The following is a 20,059-nucleotide window of genomic DNA, read 5'->3' as shown; positions in this document are numbered from 1 at the left end:
AGAGTCGACTCGAGATGACTCAAGATCCTGGAGGAGATCTCAAACACATTTGAGGATGTGGGTTTTTGAGAAAAGGGTGCGGTGCTGGGAGCCTTTGTGTACCACAGGGTTAGGGGAAGGGTTCTGGAGAGAACGGAGGACTCAATGACCAGCTGAGCCGAAAAGACCCTTCAGCTCATAGGGAAAACATGCTATAATGTGCTGCACTTGACTCTACGAGGCAAAGGGCTCTCCTGATCTCATGGATCCTGGCTGCCCTCTAAGAGGATTGCAGTTGGGCTGAGCTGGTCCTTTGTGTGTGTGTGTGAATGAGCTCCTGCTCACACCTGGAGAACCTTGAGAACCCCAAATTGGGAGGCCTTTACCCCATGTAGACAGGGCTAATTTGACTGGCCTGTCTAGCACTGGAGGAGAATCTCCAGTATCATCTCTCTCTGCCTGAGGTTGCCAACCGCAAGCCTGGCCAGTCCAGGGAGCCTGTAACAGCAACTCAACAAGGGGGAAAAAATCTAGGAAGTAAAAACAAAATTGCAACAAACCCCACAACTCTAAACATTCAAGAAGGGAAGTAAAAAAAAGTAATGTATACCACTCAAAATTGAATTTAGATCTGGAAAAGCAAAAAGAGGAAGTATGTCATGATAGAAGTAAAAATATGAGGAAATGGAAACCATGAGTGAAAAGACATGAAATGTGGAGAAAAGATGAAGAGATATGTTTCATCTGAATGATGGATGTTGTGGAAGAAGAAAGAACACATGGAAATAAAACCAGAATCAGCCAGCTACTAGGGAGAAGTCTATGAGATGAAGAAAATTGAAATTTTCAAATAGAATGGGCTTACAGAATGCCAGAAGATTAATGAGGGAGATGATACGTAATTTGCAATTTCCTGGTAGAATTTCCAAATCCAAGAATACAGAGAATATTTTTTACAAGATTCTTCATAGTGAGTACAAGTTACACACAAAAGAAAGAATCAAATCAGCATTGAACTGCTCTTCTCTAAAATGAAGCTAAACAACAGTGAAGAGTGTTTTAGATTTTTCAATGAAAAAGTCTGGTTGTTAAAGGTTCATTTGTATTTGAGGGGTAAAGAAAGACATTTTGTACATTTAAGGGTACAGAAAACATAACACCATGTACCCTCTCTAAGAAAATTGTTTTCCAAAGTATTCTCATCAAATTGGAACTAAATCAGAGCAAAGATAACCAGATAGGGGACGATGGAGAACAGGAGGAAGAGGGTTGAGCAGACTTCTTTACATGCGGGGATAAACCTAAATAGATGACATTCATATGATTGTAAATACTAATTTAATGGTGAAGAAAAGTCTCTTGAAAAAATAGACATGCCTACTATATTAATTATTATTGCTGCATAGTGAATTATTGTAAGGTAGTGGCTTAGAACAACACCCTTTGATTATCTAACAGTTTCCTAGGTCCAGACATGGATTAATGGATTCCCTGTTCAAGGTCTGGAATCCAAGGCTGGAATCAGGGTGTTGGTTGAGCTGAGCTCTCATCTGAGGCTTAAATAGGGAAGTATCAGCTTCCAAGTCCCCTCAAGTGGTTGGCAGAATTCATATCCTTGCAGCTGTAGAATTCTTGACAGTCTGCTTCTTGAAAGCCAGGAGAGGCCTGAACCCTCTTAAAGGTCTCACCTAGTTAGGTCAGGCCCACCTAAGGTTAACTCAAAGTCAACTGATTAGATACTGTAACAGCCATCTTCAAAATCTCTTAACCTTTGCCAAATGCTATTGATTAGAAGCTCACACTCAAGAGGAGGGAGTTATATAAGGGTGTGACTCATTGGGTGGTCACCCTAGAGTGTGTCACTACATCTGTTCTTGAGGAAAATTTAAATGACCAAACTAAAATTTCATATTATTTTGACCAAGTCCATGAGTTGGTGGGTGTTGGGAAGGGTTGGAAGGCATACAAGTGTGTTAAAGATCTCATCTCAATGGGCAGGTAAAGTGATTATTTCATTTTGATATATTTATAGAGACATTTAGGTTTGGGTTTAAGCAGGAATGTAAACCCTAGCAAAGTAGCAATAAATGAGAGAACGTCTAAAGTAAGAGTGATGGGCAGATGTTGAGGGGTAGGGTAGAAGGGATTAAAGAGAAGCAGAAGGGGGTAATTCATGCCCTCCAATCCAGAGGAAGAGTGAGTGAGGGGAGGAGAGAGGCCAAAAGATTCTGGGCCTTTCTCTCCTTAGGGAATGGACATTCTTTCCCTCTTTGGAAGCATTTATCCCAACATATATTTACATATAAGATGTCTGTATAAACTTAGGAAACTATCAGATGGGTGGGCATCAATTCTTAACTAGTACTTACCTCTGGAGTTAGAACTTGGATAAGTGGTGTGTTGCGGGGAGGATTGGAACTTTAACTTCTTACTTACATATGTACTTTCTTAAGTGGTGATTTTTACTCTTTTCTGTTTTTAAAAAAACTTAAATAAATGAATATAACTTCCTAAAAAGAATGAGTGCAATAGAAAGTCAGGCAAGTACAGCTAAGAACATTTTGAAAAAGGGAAGGCAGTGAGGGGGAACGTCTGCCAGATATTGAAACCCATTGTAATGCTGCAATTATTATTACATCCCCATGTTATGGGTGCAAAAATGGACAGCTAACCAAAACTGAATAATGGCCCAGAAACCATCATCTATAATAATATATGACTCTTAACAAGGAATTGCTATGAATGGGAAGGGAATTCTTTTCTAATAAATGGTGCTAGAAAAACTGAGTTGCTAAACAGAAAAAAAAAGAAATGTTCTTACACACACTTCTAAATAAATTCCATTTGAAGTGAAAAAAACTGACTCTTGTTTGACTTTGCATCCTCCTATACTTACTTGCCCCTTTCTTCCTCTTTCTTTTACAACCACATTTCCTTAGAGTTGGTATAGATGATGCCTCTATTTCCTTAAATTTTCTTTTCTTAATCTTGTTTAATTTGGATATCATCAGTACCATTCCGATAAATGGATCTAGCAGTGACCTAATTGAAGACCGAAACCCCAAAGCCTCCCTCTCCAGCTTCCAACTTCACATTCTTGCCCTTCTGCTTCATGATCACTGGGTCCCTTTTGAAAGTCACCCTGCTTTAGCTTCCACAGCTCCGTTCCTCCCCCCACCCTCACCCCCCAACCCTACTCTTCCCTCCTGGCCTTCTTGGAATGAATCCTTGCTCTCTGGACACCATGAATGCAAGTGGTTCCCAGGCTTTTCGTCTTGGCCCTTTTTTCTCTCCTCCTCTTTCCCCTTATCCAGTCCTATGGCTGCATCCATTGTCAGAAATATTGATCTCCAAACAGGTATGATTTCTCTTTCCTGAACTCTCCAAGCATTTTCTTGATATTTTCTCTGACAGTTATGGTCGGCCTTGTAGTCAGTACTTTCTGGCTCCAGACTTTCCTTTCCCTGACACTAAATTAAAATCTCCCGAATGGCAGTGACTACACAGGTTCTTTTTTTTTTTTTTTAATTCTCATCAGCTCTTGATATGGTGGCTTACACAAAGCAAATGCTCCACAGCTATCTGTACTTGAATGGAAACTACTGCTTAACACACTAATTAAATAAAGCAAGGCAACTTGAACATTTTCCCACTATGTTTCCACTGTGGATCATGAAATTGTCAGAAGCAAAATACATGGAGGGACTCCTGGTGATCTCCCTTCAGACATAGTGAAATGCTGATACTTCTTTAAAACTAGTCCAGAGCTAATTCACAATGAGACTTTCAAGACTTTAGTTAGTGTTCATCACCTTATAGTGCCAAAAGTCAAGTTACAGCCCCACATTGTGTTGAATTATTATTTATAGCAGAACAAACTTAATGGTCAAGACTATACTCATTTGGAATTTTTGGTGACAGAAGTTAGAAAGAAAATACTTCAATTTTTAATTATGAAAATAACGTAGCAACAATGATAACAATTTAGAAAACAGAAAATTTGATAACTCATAGCTTTACAGCAGAACATAAGAGCAATAATCATCTGTATTATTTCCATCCTTTTTAATATCTGTGTTTTTTTTTTTATTAACATCTTTATTGAAGTATAATTGCCTTACAATGGTGTGTTAGCTTCTGCTTTATAACAAAGTGAATCAGTTATACATATACAATATGTTCCCATTTCTCTTCCCTCTTGCATCTCTCTCCCTCCCACCCTCCCCATCCCACCCCTCTAGGTGGTCACAAAGCACCGAGCTGATCTCCCTGTGCTATGCGGCTGCTTCCCACTAGTTATCTATTTTACATTTGGTAGTGTATATATGTCCATGACACTCTCTTACCCTGTCACATCTCACCCCACCCCCTCCCCATATCCTCAAGTCCATTCTCTAGTAGGTCTGTGTCTTTATTCCCGTCTTGCCACTAGGTTCTTCATGGCCTTTTTTTTTTTTTTTCCCTTAGATTCCGTATATATGTGTTAGCATACTGTATTTGTTTTTCTCTTTCTGACTTACTTCACTCTGTATGACAGACTCTAACTCCATCCACCTCATTACAAATACCTCCATTTCATTTCTTTTTATGGCTGAGTAATATTCCATTGTATATATGTGCCACATCTTCTTTATCCATTCATCTGTCGATGGACATTTAGGTTGCTTCCATGTCCTGGCTATTGTAAATAGAGCTGCAATGAACATTTTGGTACATGACTCTTTTTGAACTATGGTTTTCTCAGGGTATATGCCCAGTATTGGGATTGCTGGGTCATATGGTAGTTCTATTTGTAGTTTTTTAAGGAACCTCCATACTGTTCTCCATAGTGGCTATATCAATTTACATTCCCACCAACAGTGCAAGAGTGTTCCCTTTCCTCCACACCCTCTCCAGCATTTATTGTTTCTAGATTTTTTGATGATGGCCATTCTGACCGGTGTGAGATGATATCTCATTGTAGTTTTGATTTGCATTTCTCTAATGATTAATGATGTTGAGCATTCTTTCATGTGTCTGTAGGCCATCTGTATATCTTCTTTGGAGAAATGTCTATTTAGGTCTTCGGCCCATTTTTGGATTGGGTTGTTCGTTTTTTTGTTATTGAGCTGCATGAGCTGCTTGTAAATCTTGGAGATTAATCCTTTGTCAGTTGCTTCCTTTGCAAATATTTTCTCCCATTCTGAGGGTTGTCTTTTCGTCTTGTTTATGGTTTCCTTTGCTGTGCAAAAGCTTTTAAGTTTCATTAGGTCCCATTTGTTTATTTGTGTTCTTATTTCCATTTCTCTGGGAGCTGGGTCAAAAAGAATCTTGCTGTGATATATGTCATAGAGTGTTCTGCCTATGTTTTCCTCTAAGAGTTTGATAGTGTCTGCCCTTACACTTAGGTCTTTAATCCATTTTGAGTTTATTTTTGTGCATGGTGTCAGGGAGTGTTCTAATTTCATACTTTTACATGTACCTGTCCAATTTTCCCAGCACCACTTATTGAAGAGGCTGTCTTTTCTCCACTGTATATGCTTGCCTCCTTTATCAAAGATAAGGTGACCATATGTGTGTGGGTTTATCTCTGGGCTTTCTATCCTGTTCCATTGATCTATATTTCTGTTTTTGTGCCAGTACCAAACTGTCTTGATTACTGAAGCTTTGTAATATAGTCTGAAGTCAGGGAGCCTGATTCCTCCAGCTCCATTTTTCGTTCTCAAGATTGCTTTGGCTATTTGGGGTCTTTTGTGTTTCCATACAAATTGTGAAATTTTTTGTTCTAGTTCTGTGAAAAATGCCAGTGGTAGTTTGATAGGGATTGCATTGAATCTGTAGATTGCTTTGGGTAGTAGAGTCATTTTCACAATGTTGATTCTTCCAATCCAGGAACATGGTATATCTCTCCATCTATTTGTATCATCTTTAATTTCTTTCATCAGTGTCTTATAATTTTCTGCATACAGGTCTTTTGTCTCCTTAGGTAGGTTTATTCCTAGATATTTTATTCTTTTTGTTGCAATGGTAAATGGGAGTGTTTTCTTAATTTCACTTTCAGATTTTTCGTCATTAGTGTATAGAAATGCAAGAGATTTCTGTGCATTAATTTTGTATCCTGCTACTTTACCAAATTCATTGATTAGCTCTAGGAGTTTTCTGGTAGCATCTTTAGGATTCTCTATGTATAGTATCATGTCATCTGCAAATAGTGACAGCTTTACTTCTTCTTTTCCGATTTGGATTCTTTTTATTTCTTTGTCTTCTCTGATTGCTGTGGCTAACACTTCCAAAACTATGTTGAATAATAGTGGTGAGAGTGGGCAACCTTGTCTTGTTCCTGATCTTAGTGGAAATGGTTTCAGTTTTTCACCATTGAGGACAATGTTGGCTGTGGGTTTGTCATATATGGCCTTTATTATGTTGAGGAAAGTTCCCTCTATGCCTACTTTCTGCAGGGCTTTTATCATAAATGGGTGTTGAATTTTGTTGAAAGCTTTCTCTGCATCTATTGAGATGATCATATGGTTTTTCTCCTTCAATTTGTTAATATGGTGTATCACATTGATTGATTTGCGTATATTGAAGAATCCTTGCATTCCTGGGATAAACCCCACTTGATCATGGTGTATGATCCTTTTAATGTGCTGTTGGATTCTGTTTGCTAGTATTTTGTTGAGGGTTTTTGCATCTATGTTCATCAGTGATATTGGCCTGTAGTTTTCTTTCTTTGTGACATCTTTGTCTGGTTTTGGTATCAGGGTGATGGTGGCCTCGTAGAATGAGTTTGGGAGTGTTCCTCCCTCTGCAATATTTTGGAAGAGTTTGAGAAGGATAGGTGTTAGCTCTTCTCTAAATGTTTGATAGAATTCACCTGTGAAGCCATCTGGTCCTGGGCTTTTGTTTGTTGGAAGGTTTTTAATCACAGTTTCAATTTCAGTGCTTGTGATTGGTCTGTTCATATTTTCTATTTCTTCCTGGTTCAGTCTCGGCAGTTTGTAATATCTGTGTTTTTACAGTTATAATTGATTATACCTACAAGTTGGTATTACCCTTCTCAGACTTACCATTATTTATGTTTGATTTAGAAATTGTTAGCAAGTTTTACTAGTTCTATTTTAAATGGCAATTTGATGTTCCCATGGGGTAAAATTTATCCATTCCCTTGCTGTATCTGAAGTGAAGCTACTGTAAATAATTCTGGAATGAACATCTTCATATACTTTTCATACTTTCTGGATGTTGGAGGGGATAGAGTCTCAGAAATAAGATCATTGGGTTATGAGTTTGATCACATTGTACTGAATTGTTTATTTTTAAAGTCTACAGAAATTTATGTTTAAAGGATGAGAACTCTTTCTTTTTTGGTTAGAATTATTTCCTCTGTATAACCAGTAAACAAGAATTTCTGGGTATTTTCTGTACCTGTCCCTTCTCAAGTACTGTGATTGATAGAAAAATGGATAAGTCAGGATTTTTCCTTTATCAGGCTATTATTTAGCCAGAGGAGCAGACTGAGACTGGCACACACAAGGAATAATGAGGTGAAGGTCGAGATCTCAACTGTAACTTCTGAAAAGCTTAGAAAAAGTTGAGCTCTGTGAGGTTGAAATACTGGAAAACTTTTCATGGAAGGATTCAGTTTGAATAAAATAAGATGATGTCCAGATTGGTTTAAGATGGTGGAGTAGAAGGACGTGCACTCACTCCCTCTTGCGAGAGCACCGGAATCACAACTAACTGCTGAACAATCATCGATAGGAAGACACTGGAACTCACCAGAAAAGATACTCCACATCCAAAGACAAAGGAGAAGCCACAGTGAGATGGTAGGAGGGATGCAATCACAATAAAATCAAACCCCATGTCTGCTGGGTGGGTGACTCACAAACTGGAGAACACTTATACCACAGAAGTCCACCCACTGGAGTGAAGGTTCTGAGCCCCACATCAGGCTTCCCAACCTGGGGGTCCGGCAATGGGAGGAGGAATTCCTAGAGAATCAGACTCTGAAGGCTAGCGGGATTTTACTGTAGTATTTCAACAGGACTGGGGAAAACAGAGACTCCACTCTTGGAGGGCACACACAAAGTAGTGTGCACATCGGGACCCAGGGGAAGGAGCAGTGACCCCAGGGGAGACTGAACCAGACCTACCTGCTAGTGTTGGAGGGTCTCCTGCAGAGGCGGGTGGTGGCTGTGGCTCACCGTGGGGACAAGGACACTGGAGCAGAAGTTCTGGGAAGTACTCCTTGGCGTGAGCCCTCCCAGAGTCTGCCATTAGCCCCAACAAAGAGCCCAGGTAGGCTCCAGTGTTGGGTTGCCTCAGGCCAAACAACCAACAGGGAGGGAACCCAGTCCCCCCCCACCATCAGCAGACAAACGGATTAAAGTTTTACTGAGCTCTGCCCACCAGAGCAACACCCAGCTCTACCCGCCACCAGTCCTCCCATCAGGAAGCTTGCACAAGCCTCTTAGACAGACCCATTCACCAGAGGCAGACAGCAGAAGCAAGAAGAACAACAATCCTGCAGCCTGTGGAACAAAAACCACATTCACAGAAAGACAGACAAGATGAAAAGGCAGAGGGCTATGTACCAGATGAAGGAAAAAGATAAAACCCCATAAAAACAACTAAATGAAGTGGAGAGAGGCAACCTCCCAGAAAAAGAATTCAGAATAATGATACTGAAGATGATCCAGGACCTCGGAAACAGAATGGAGGCAAAGATCGAGAAGATGCAAGAAATGATTAACAAAGACCTAGAAGAATTAAAGAACAAACAAACAGAGATGACCAATACAATAACTGAAATGAAAACTACACTAGAAGGAATCAATAGCAGAATAACTGAGGCAGAGGAACGGATAAGTGACCTGGAAGACAGAATGGTGGAATTCACTGCTATGGAACAGAATAAAGAAAGAAGAATAAAAAGAAATGAAGACAGACTAAGAGACCTCTGGGACAACATTAAACGCAACAACATTTGCCTTATAGGGGTCCCAGAAGGAAAAGAGAGAGAAAGGACCCAAGAAAATATTTGAAGAGATTATAGTCGAAAACTTCCCTAACATGGGAAAGGAAATAGCCACCCAAGTCCAGGAAACGCAGAGAGTCCCAGGCAGGATAAACCCAAGGAGAAACACACCAAGACACATAGTAATCAAATGAACAAAAATTAAAGACAAGGAAAAATTATTGAAAGCAGCAAGGGAAAAACGACAAATAGCATAAAAGGGAACTCCCATAAGGTTTACAGCTGATTTTTCAGCAGAAACTCTACAAGCCAGAAGGGAGTGGCAAAATGTATTTAAGGTGATGAAAGGGAAGAACCTAAAACCAAGATTACTCTACCTGGCAAGGACCTCATTCAGACAGTGGAGAAATCAAAAGCTTTACAGACAAGCAAAAGCTAAGAGAATTCACCACCAAACCAGCTCTACAACAAATGCTAAAGGAACTTCTCTAAGTGGGAAACACAAGAGAAGAAAAGGACCTACAAAAACAAACCTATAACAATTAAGAAAATGGCAATTGGAACATACATATCAATAATTACCTTTAACGTGAATGGATTAAATGCTCCAACCAAAAGACACAGGCTCACTGAATGGACACAAAAACAAGACCCATATATATGCTGTCTATAAGAGACCCACTTCAGACCTAGGGACACATACAGACTGAAAGTGAGGGGATGGAAAAAGATATTCCATGCAAATGGAAATCAAAAGAAAGTTGGACTGGCAATACTCATATCAGATAAAATAGACTTTAAAATAAAGAATGTTACAAGAGACAAGAAAGGATACTACATAATGATCAAGGGATCAATCCAAGAAGAAGATATAACAATTATAAATATATATGCACACAACATAGGAGCACCTCAATACATAAGGCAACTGCTAACGGCTATAAAAGAGGGAATCAACAGTAACACAATAATAGTGGGGGACTTTAACACCTCACTTACACAAATGGACAGATCATCCAGACAGAAAATTAATAAAGAAACACAAGCTTTAAATGACACAATAGACCAGATAGATTTAATTGATATTTATAGGACATTCCATCCAAAAACAGCAGGTTACACTTTCTTCTCAAGTGCACATGGAACATTCTCCAGGATAGATCATATCTTGGGTCACAAATCAAGCCTCGGCAAATTTAAGAAAATTGAAATCATATCAAGCATCTTTTCCGACCACAATGCTGTGAGATTAGAAATCAATTACAGAACAGATCTTGCTGTGATTTATGTCATAGAGTGTTCTGCCTATGTTTTCCTCTAAGAGTGTTATAGTGTCTGACCTTACATTTAGGTCTTTAATCCATTTTGAGTTTATTTTTGTGTGTGGAGTTAGACCCACCTCCTAGAGAAATGGAAATAAAAACAAAAATAAACAAATGGGACCTAATGAAACTTAAAAGCTTTTGCACAGCAAAGGAAAACATAAACAAGACGAAAAGACAAACCTTAAAATGGGAGAAAATATTTGCAAATGAAGCAACTGACAAAGGATTAATCTCCAAAATTTACAAGCAGCCCATGCAGCTCAATATCAAAAAAACAAAGAGCCCAATCCAAAAATGGGCAGAAGACCTAAATAGACATTTCTCCAAAGAAGATATACAGATTGGCAACAAACACATGAAAGGATGCTCAACATCACTAATCATTAGAGAAATGCAAATCAAAACTACAATGAGGTATCAGCTCACACCAGTCAGAATGGCCATCATCAAAAAATCTACAAACAATAAATGCTGGAGAGGGTGTGGAGAAAAGGGAACCCTCTTGCACTGTTGGTGGGAATGTAAATTGATACAGCCACTATGGAGAACAGTATGGACGTTCCTTAAAAAACTAAAAATAGAGTTACCATATGACCCAGCGATCCCACTACTGGGCATATACCCAGAGAAAACCGTAATTCAGAAAGACACATGCACCCCAGTGTTCATTGCAGCACTATTTACAATAGCCAGGTCATGGAAGCAACCTAAATGCCCATCGACAGATGAATGGATAAAGAAGATGTGGCACATATATACCACATATATACCATATATTTAATGGAATTTAATGGAATATTTAATGGAATATTACTCAGCCATTAAAAGGAACGAAATTGGGTCATTTGTAGAGATGTGGATGAATCTGGAGACTGTCATACAGAGTGAAGTAAGTCAGAAAGAGAAAAACAAATATCATATATTAACGCATATATGTGGAATCTAGAAAAATGGTACAGATAAACTGGTTTGCAGGGCAGAAATAGAGACACAGATGTAGAGAACAAACGTATGGACACCGGGGGGGGGAAAGTGGCGGGGGGTGGGGGGAGTGGTGGGATGGATTGAGAGATTGGGACTGACATGTATACACTAATATGTATAAAATGGATAACTAATAAGAACCTGCTGTATCAAATATAAAGAAATAAAATAAAAAGAGTAGATAAATATTATACAGCAGTAGAAATGAATGAACTGAAACTACACCCATCAACAATGAAGAATCTTAAAGATGTAATGTTGAACAAAAGAAGCAAATTATAGAACACAAACAGCATGATTGCATTTATATTAAATTTGAAAACTGACAAAACTAAACATTATATCATGTAGAGATATAGTCAAAGGTGGTAAAACTATAAAGGAAAAGCAAAGAAGTGATTGTTCAAAGGTTAGGATGATTGATACCCATGGGCCTTTTCCCTTTGGGAAAAGGCACAGGGGGAGAAATGTTTTACTTTTTGTCCTGGATGGTGGCTACACAAGTACTTACTTTATTACTATTCTTTAAAGTAAGCTCCAATGTTTTGTGCATGCTTCTGTATATAAGGTATATGTCACAATAAAACTAAAATATTTAAGTGAAAAAAAAAATAAGATGATGTCTTCAGGTGAATAGGAAGTTCAAAGGATACTTCATGTTAATTTTCTTTACCTGGCTTAATTTTATTGGAGATAAAATAAAGATTTTTCAGTTTTCAAAATATTAATCACGACTGAATTGTGATGACACCAGAGATTTATAATTGGAGCATGACTCTTTGAATTTTTGCTCATTTTAATTCTAAAATTAACTGCTATAAAGAGCCGTGTTGGAATAAAGATCTTTTCAGAAACGTTTCCTCTCTATCCCTTAATATGAAAAGTATGAATTTTTATTAGTTTTGACTGAATTACAGTTTATTTTTGCTTGAGACTAAACATAAGTTTCGTAATCGTGTGTGCTCCGTCCCTTGCCAGTGGGTGATGCATGTGTCATTCCACAGGCTTAGTCTGAAGTGTGGACCTGATTTTCCCTGACAAAATAGGGTATTTTTGAGGCAGATTTGGAATGGCTTCTCACTCCTCTAGCAATCCTACCTGTGTGTCGGCCAAAGTACACAGACTTTCGCCCCTCCTGAAAGGACAGGATTCTGGTGGTATAGCCATAATTTCTTCTGCGAGGTAAGATATGGCCTCTGCTCTGAAGGACCTCAGAGATTTATGGGGGATCAGGCAGGAGGACAGATAAGTTATGATTTAAGACCATACACTCTGTAACAATGGAATCTTACCGTGCTCTCAATACACAGTGGCAGAAGAATGGAGTTCTGTCTTGGGAGAGTCAACTTCAGCTTTCCATGAGTTGGGCTTTGGCATTGAGAATGTGCCAGGGGAAGACCAGCTGGGGAGAGAGGGCGAAGTATGGTGTTATGGTCAGAGGACACGGGATGCCCAACACTCAGTGTTGTGCAAGGGCCTAGGGGCCCTGGGGGTGCAGACAACGGGAGCCCAGGAGGCCTGAGGAGGGGGGTTGGAAGGGACATACCCTGGACATCTCAGGGGTATTCATGACTGTCCCTGCTCTGCGTCTAAGATTTCTAGCTCATAGCTGTTCAGTTCTGATCAATGAGCTGAGCAACATGACAAATATTTCTTACACGGGGCTTAGCGAGGCTTAGAGGATAGAAACAGGAGTCAGCAAAGTGCTCTCAGGGGACCTTTAAGACCATCTTGCTTTGTAGTCACCGTGTTGCCATGAAGATTAGCTTCTGTCCGATCTTGCTGCCAGAAAACTCTCAATGAACTTCAAGTGACTGAATATCTTATCTTTTGAAAAAGAGAAATAACATAGGATAAAGTGATTGCCCAGAAAACCCACCCAAAAGATTGAAATTGCTTATTAGCTTGGGCATTTTCATCAAATCTATCTTATTGAAGGCTTTTAATGTTAAGGTGCTTAAATATTTAGCCTAGAATGTGCTTTTCAGCCTTATTTGAAGAATGTGGCAATGTGTGTGCTAATGTATTAGTTATACTACTATTATAAGGTTAGATTGGCAAATGTATTTGTAGAAATCTGGGAAAGATTGTCCTTGATTGCTTTTATTTTAGGTCTAATGGAAATATTTTTTAGGTTTCAGACATCTCTGAACCTTGATCTGTGACTGTATTTCCCATCACGATTGAAAGCCTTTTTTGTCACGTGGTTCCCATTGATTAGCCTCCTGGGAAATTCTAAATATGTGAACCCTTGCTTTCTGATGAACATTTTTGAAGCAGAAAAGGCTCTTTTGCATTTTATTCTTTCAGTTCAGCCTGTGCTATTTGGGAATCAATGGGAAAACGGAAATGGAGACTTCTGAGTGCAGAGGCCATACACACTCAAGTGAAGAACAATTACCAGTTTTATGCTTTAATCTTTAAATTAGTTTGACCTTGAATATTACCATGAGTCCTGGGTTTGTTAAGGACGCTGAGTCAGGGAGGCTCCATCAAGTCACTGGAGGCAGAGAGGGAGCTAGGAGATGGCTTGGGGCCGGGAGCGTCTCCCACCTGGCGTGAGGCAGCGGGCTTGGGGTGGTGGTTTCAGGGATGAATGTCAGGCAGAGATCTGAAAGACACTTTAGAAAAAGATCTGGTAGACTATTATTGTTCGTAGGTTGGATATGAGGGCAAAGGATAAAAAGAAATGAAAAACCATCCATTCTAAAATGCTTTACCAGGCTCAAATAAATCATTAATGTGACTACAAGTAGGTAGTTCTGTTTCCTTTTTCTCTTGTATTTTTCCCCCTCATTCTTGAACCTTCCTTCTTAAGGCACTGACAATTGAAAAGGAAAGGAGAGAAAAAAAATCTCAGCAAGAATAATTTCAGTGACAAAATGATGTGAGTCACTGGGTGTGGCAGTCCTTTGTACAAATATGAGTGAAGTAAGGAAGTGAAATTAAGTAATACCATCCTGTTATTATTTGCTTTATGCTTATTTTTTCTTGAGGCTGTTGGGAAGGGTGAGTATATCATTAGATACATTCTTACATAGAATGTAATTTATCTTCCTCTCCAAATGGTAGGGGGTCAAGAGAGAGAGATTAGTCTATTCATCCAACTGGCACTGCAGTGAAACAACATCAGAAATTCTACCTTTCGAATGGCGTTGGATTTTTAAAGTTTTTTTTTTTTTAATAAAATGATAAAATACTATATACTCATTGTGAAAAATTGCAACAATATAGAAATGCACAAAGTGACATTCAAAGTAATTCATTCTCCTCTCAGTCCAACTTCAAGCATTTGCATACATACATGCACACGTAGACTATTTTTTTTACACCAATGGGAACTGTATTTGCTCTAAAGATTTTTTTCAGGGCCTCCTTTTTGTTTGAATGGGCACTGAGTTCCGTAGAATGTTGTATGTTTCCATGGCTGAGCTCCATCTCAGGGGAACTACTCAGCCAGCACAGACTCACGTTCAAGTTGCCAGCGTCATCAGGCCCCAGCTCCGTCCCCGCCAGCCTGGTGACCTTGCATTTGGATATTTGTTTCATAGTGCTGGCCTGAGGATCACATTACACCCAAAGCACAGCACAAGGGTCTGGAACGTAGTATGTGCACAAGATGTTACCTTTCGCCTGTGGTGAACTGGTCGGTCTTTGGGAATGAAGTCTAAGGACAAACGCTTCCTTCTGTCCTCTGCAATTTTCCAAAGTATGACTGGGGCTCGTTTAAATATCTGACTCCAAATTTTTACCTTCAGGATACTGTTTATCAATTATATTGACATTTTGTGTAGACTGTCTGGCTATGTTCTGTTTCTTTTGGAGACTTAGAAAGCATTTATCACTGATAAATTTTATCTTTCAAAGTTTTAACATTCTGTTGCCCAGGCTTTGGGGCGTGTGGTCAGAGAAAGTACGTAAAAGACTTTATGGTGGGACCTACGAGCCGGTACTCAATCTGTTATTTTCTCCTAAGGTGTGTTTTTACAACAACCTAAAGTCAAAGGTGGGCATGTGAATACATACACATGTGCACACATGTGTACACACGCACACACACCCCTCTGGGAATCAACCTCCACACTGTTCAAGGCTTTTCAAACACTTTCCTTTTAAAGGCCATGGGAGCTGGAGACCCCTTAATGAGTCACCCCTTTTGCATCTGTTTCTCTGCAGGAATCCACTGTGAATCCTACAAGGACCCCTGTGCTAACGTCAGCTGTCTGAACGGAGGCACCTGTGACAGTGAAGGCCTAAACGGCACATGTGTCTGCGCACCCGGGTTTACAGGCAAGTGAGCCAGGAACTGAGTTTTCAAATTTACCACAAAATCCCTGAGATGGCAGCTGTTAAAAAACCCCAGAAACCTCTATGCATACATTATTGCAAAATATGAATTGCAAAATGTAAGTAGGCATTGCTTGGATGAAGAGTCATTTTAAAACAATCTGTGTTGTCATTAAGCAAGGCTCTTCTGAAATCAGCATTGGGTTCGGAGACCTGCTGAGACTGCCCTTACTGTACGTTTGCGGACCTACAGCTTTGAAACATGAAAAACGAGCCATTACACTAACACCTGGAAAAGTGTCAGTGCTAATGGAAGCAGGAAGGAGACAGGAAGGATCAGATGTGTCTTCTATAGAAATTGCATTATGCGACCACGTTTACTTTTATTGAAAGATACAGCAGTGTCTGGAATTCAAATAACGGAGAGGTGGTAGTGGCGGTGGTGGGACATCAGGGGGAGCTACTCTTACTTCACGGTTGAATTATTAGTGAAGGTAAGGACGGTACAGGTGTGGGGAGGGAGAGTGGATGGGGGAAGAAAACTGCTGATGGCAAAGCAGCTAGTGGGGACAAGGCTGGGTTCAAGAGGAGCTACAGTGGCCACCTCTGAATGGTCGCTTCTGGACTAGGGGATCCAGCTTAACAAGGGCTCCTTCGAAGTCACCCCTCAAGAGTTTCAGGGAGTTTGTGAACTCTGAAAACAGATGTGAAGTGTTGTATATATGTGTATATGCTGAGGGGAGGCTCTCAAATTTTCATCAGATTCTCAAAAGATATCATGAACCACTTGGGGAGAGAAGGTTCCATCCTTGGCTTCGCCAGCCAAATGCAGGAGTCCGGAGATGCAGAGCATAGGTCAGGTCTCTGTTTTCAGCACTTGCTCAACCAGCAAAAGCAGCAGGGTCACTCTGGTTTACAAGTTGGGAAAGGTTGACATATAAAGTGCTGATAGAAGAAGGTGGGCACTGAAGTTTCTGGAAAACGTGTTATCACTGGCTGGAGAGCACTGTGCGTGCTCACCTCTCCCCGCTAAGGCCTGGTGGCCACCTCCCTAGCCCTGGAGAATTTCACAGAGCCTGGACTCCCAGTGCGTCCCTGGGGAGCCTCATTTGTGCTTCTGGGGAAGATGCCAACAGTCAAGATGTGGGAGAAGCAAACTCTGATATTCCTTCTACTTAGCGTGTCACATCCTGTGTTTTCCTTTCGTCTTTTCCTGGGACTGAGAAGTGGCCTTACTCCAGAAAATGATTTGCAGATGGTTTTGTTTTTCTGACTGGTTTATAAACACACACAGACATTTATACTCATCAATGGATGCAAAAATAATATTGGGGAAGCATCCTGTTTTTTTCCCCCAGATGTTTATATCCCACAAATAATAAAAAGCATGGAAGAAAAATGAGAAAATCTAGTGCTATAGAAAAATAGAAAAACACCCCACCACTTAAAACTGCACAACTAGGAGACAACCATTGTTGACATTTTGATACATATATCCAGGGATTTTCCTGAAGGTCTATGTGTGTATAATATATAGTGTATAGTGTAAATGCATATATTTGAACATAAAAGGAATCATACTGTTCATACTATATTGCAATCTACTTTTCATTTAAAAATATATGTATTTCATAAACGTGTTTTCACATTAAGGTATATGCTTCTGTTTTATCATTTTTACTGGCTGTCCTGTCATCAATTACATCAGGGGTCCCCAACCCCCGGGACGGTGGGCTAGCAAACGAAGCTTCATCTGCCTTTCCCCATCGCTCACATTACCGCCTGAATCATCGCCCACCCCCCCGCCCCCATCCCCTCCCCGTCCCCCCAGGCCATGGAAAAATTGTCTTCCACGAAACCGGTCCCTGGTGCCAAAAAGGTTGGGGACCGCTGCATTACATGATACATCAGGATTTTTTTTAACCCATCCTCAATTCAACCTTTGGGGAGTTGGGAACTTTTTCCTATTATAAACAACATTGCAATGAATGTTCTCGCATGTACATCTTTGTGAACTTGTATGAGTATTTCTTCGAGCTAATTTCTTAGGAATGGAATCCCAGGGTCCAGGAGAATTCATACTTACTTCCGTATTGCTCTCCAGGAAAATACCTTGCACCAGTATTCACTCCTACCCAGAGTGCACAGGAGCTTTTATTTCCTTGTTCTCACACAGATACTGAGAATCGCCATTCTAGTGGCTTTATATGCTATTTGTGTTGTTTTAATTTGTAAGTCTTTGATTCCTAGTGAGATTAAATACTTTTAAAATATATTTATAGTCATTTGTGTTTCTTCTTGAACTCTCTGTTCCTATCCTTGGCTTGCTTTTCTACCAGATTGTTCACGTTAATCTTTATTCGTGATTTGAAATCATCCTGTATATTAAGTATATTACATTTGATTATATTACACTTGATTACATAGGACTCTTCCAACTGAACTAGGTTCAAACATTACTCTAACTGGTCTTTGAAAACAACCAATGCCTATTTCCATTCAGCCCTGAATAGGGTGCAAATATTTTTCCAATGTCATTTGCCTTTTAAATGTATATAAAGTATTTTATTCTATATATCATATTTTAATTTTATTTTGCACATATGCATTCCCTTTAACAGGAAAGAAAATGGTCTTTAGCCAAACCACTGAAGTAAGAAATGCAAATCTCGTTTGTTCTTTTTTTTTTTTAACATCTTTATTGGAGTATAATTGCTTTACAATGTTGTTTTAGTTTCTGCTGTGTAACAAAGTGAATCAGCTATATGTATACACATATCCCCATGTCTCCTCCCTCTTGCGTCTCCCTCCCACCCTCCCTATCCCACCCCTCTAGGTGGTCACAAAGCACCGAGCTGATCTCCCTGTGCTATGCGGCTGCTTCCCACTAGCTGTATACGATTACATCTTAATATTTTCTTTTGATTTCTTGTTTCATGCTAGAAAGACCCTAGGTATCAAGATTTTATAAATATACTCTTATATTTTTCTAATTATGTATGAGTTAATTTTGGCCATGCAAACATTTAATACATTTGAAATTTATCCTGGCATCTTATGGGAGATAAAATGCAATCTTTTCTCTAGAATATTTAGCAAATCTCCAACTGCCTACTCAGCATTCACTTTTGGATGTCCCTCAGAGACACCTCAGACTCATATATTTTCTTCTCCTTTCTTTCTTTAAATATTTTCCAGCTCATTAAATGATATTACTACCACCTGAGCTGTTCTGGATGAAAACTGAGGAATCATTTTGATGCCTCCTCTTCTTCCTCCTTACCTGCATCCAACCACCAAGTCCCAGAAACCTCTAGATCCTCTCACGTCTTCCTTCCAACACCAGGCTGCCTGCACCTCCGCCTGCACTAGTGCCAGGGGTCCCCACACCCATTCCCCTTCACCCCTAAACATTTGCCACACTGAAGAGACCTTCTAAATTAAAATCTAATCTTGTCTCTCCCTACTTAAAATCACCTACTGGCACTTCATTGTCTTTAAGAAGAAAATCAAAGCTCTTAACTTGATCATCAAGACCTGAGAGGTCTGGCCCCATCTGGTTTTTCCAGGCTTTTCCTGGGCACCCCCAGTGCTGTTTGATTCCTGAACACCCATGGCAGGCTCTTCCCAGTGATGGTCTTCCCCCCCACCTCCTGCCTCGCAATCCCCTGTGCCTCCCCTGCCCCCCATACACATGCTGCAGCTGGAAAGTCTACCCCTGGGCTTTTCTTCATGGTTCTTACCCTGATCACCCAGAGCAGTAGACTCTTCCAATTGAAGTAGGTTCAAACATCGCTCTAACTGGGCTTTGAAAACAACAAATGCCTGTCTCTATTCAGCCCTGTTAATTTTTCAAACTGCAGGGGACCATAGACTATTTCCTAAAGTTGTTCGGAGAGTTGTACTATTAATGTGTTTTCCAGAACACTGGTCAGATGAGATACTCCATGGAAAAAACGTCTGTGCCCCCCAAAATTGGGGACTTGGTACCTGCCACGTGGAGGTTCATAAAGAAGGCCCACATATTAGAGGCACTTACAGTCAAGAATCTTGTTTGCCTTTGTTTATTTCCAAATATATTTGATCATACAACTTTTTTTTTTCCCCCTTAAAAAAGAACCTATTCTGAGAACTAGCATTCCAGGGGAGGGACTGATAAAAAATTAGCCATCATCATGTAAGGAATCATGGTGCCTCTACTCTTTGAGTTGCTACCTTGGAACTAAATACTCTTTCATTATAACTGAGGTTTAGCGAAATTTACTCTTGGCCAACTATTAATTGCTCAAAAGCTCCCTAATTTGACTGAGTGGAGTGAATTAGGCAACTCATTGTTATCTAATTAGACACTCCATCCAATGTCACACTTACCTTTTGAGACTGGCTTTTTCAGTTGGCTCAAGACACTTCACTCTCAGGCCAGCAGACTAACTCTGGGAGGAGGTATGTGGGGAGCTCTGCCCTTTCTTGAATTTAGGCTTCTCCTTGAAAATACACTCCCTCCAGTCGTCTGAACCCAGAGAGG

The 20,059-nt window shown here is 39.9% G+C and overlaps 1 protein-coding gene across 1 annotated transcript in view; it reads left to right on the top strand.

Moving 5' to 3' along the window:
* DNER (delta/notch like EGF repeat containing) overlaps positions 1-20,059 on the top strand; it is a 326,447-nt gene that overhangs the window by 274,566 nt on the left and 31,822 nt on the right. Inside the window, exon 10 of the mRNA XM_082464617.1 lies at positions 15,424-15,537. Coding sequence (XP_082320743.1) covers positions 15,424-15,537 — 114 coding nt within the window. The remainder of the gene's footprint in view (positions 1-15,423; positions 15,538-20,059) is intronic.

Source organism: Balaenoptera physalus, assembly GCF_965194825.1.
Source record: "Balaenoptera physalus genome assembly, chromosome: 6".
NCBI lineage: Eukaryota > Metazoa > Chordata > Mammalia > Artiodactyla > Balaenopteridae > Balaenoptera > Balaenoptera physalus.
This window is presented reverse-complemented; position numbering and strand designations above follow the sequence as displayed.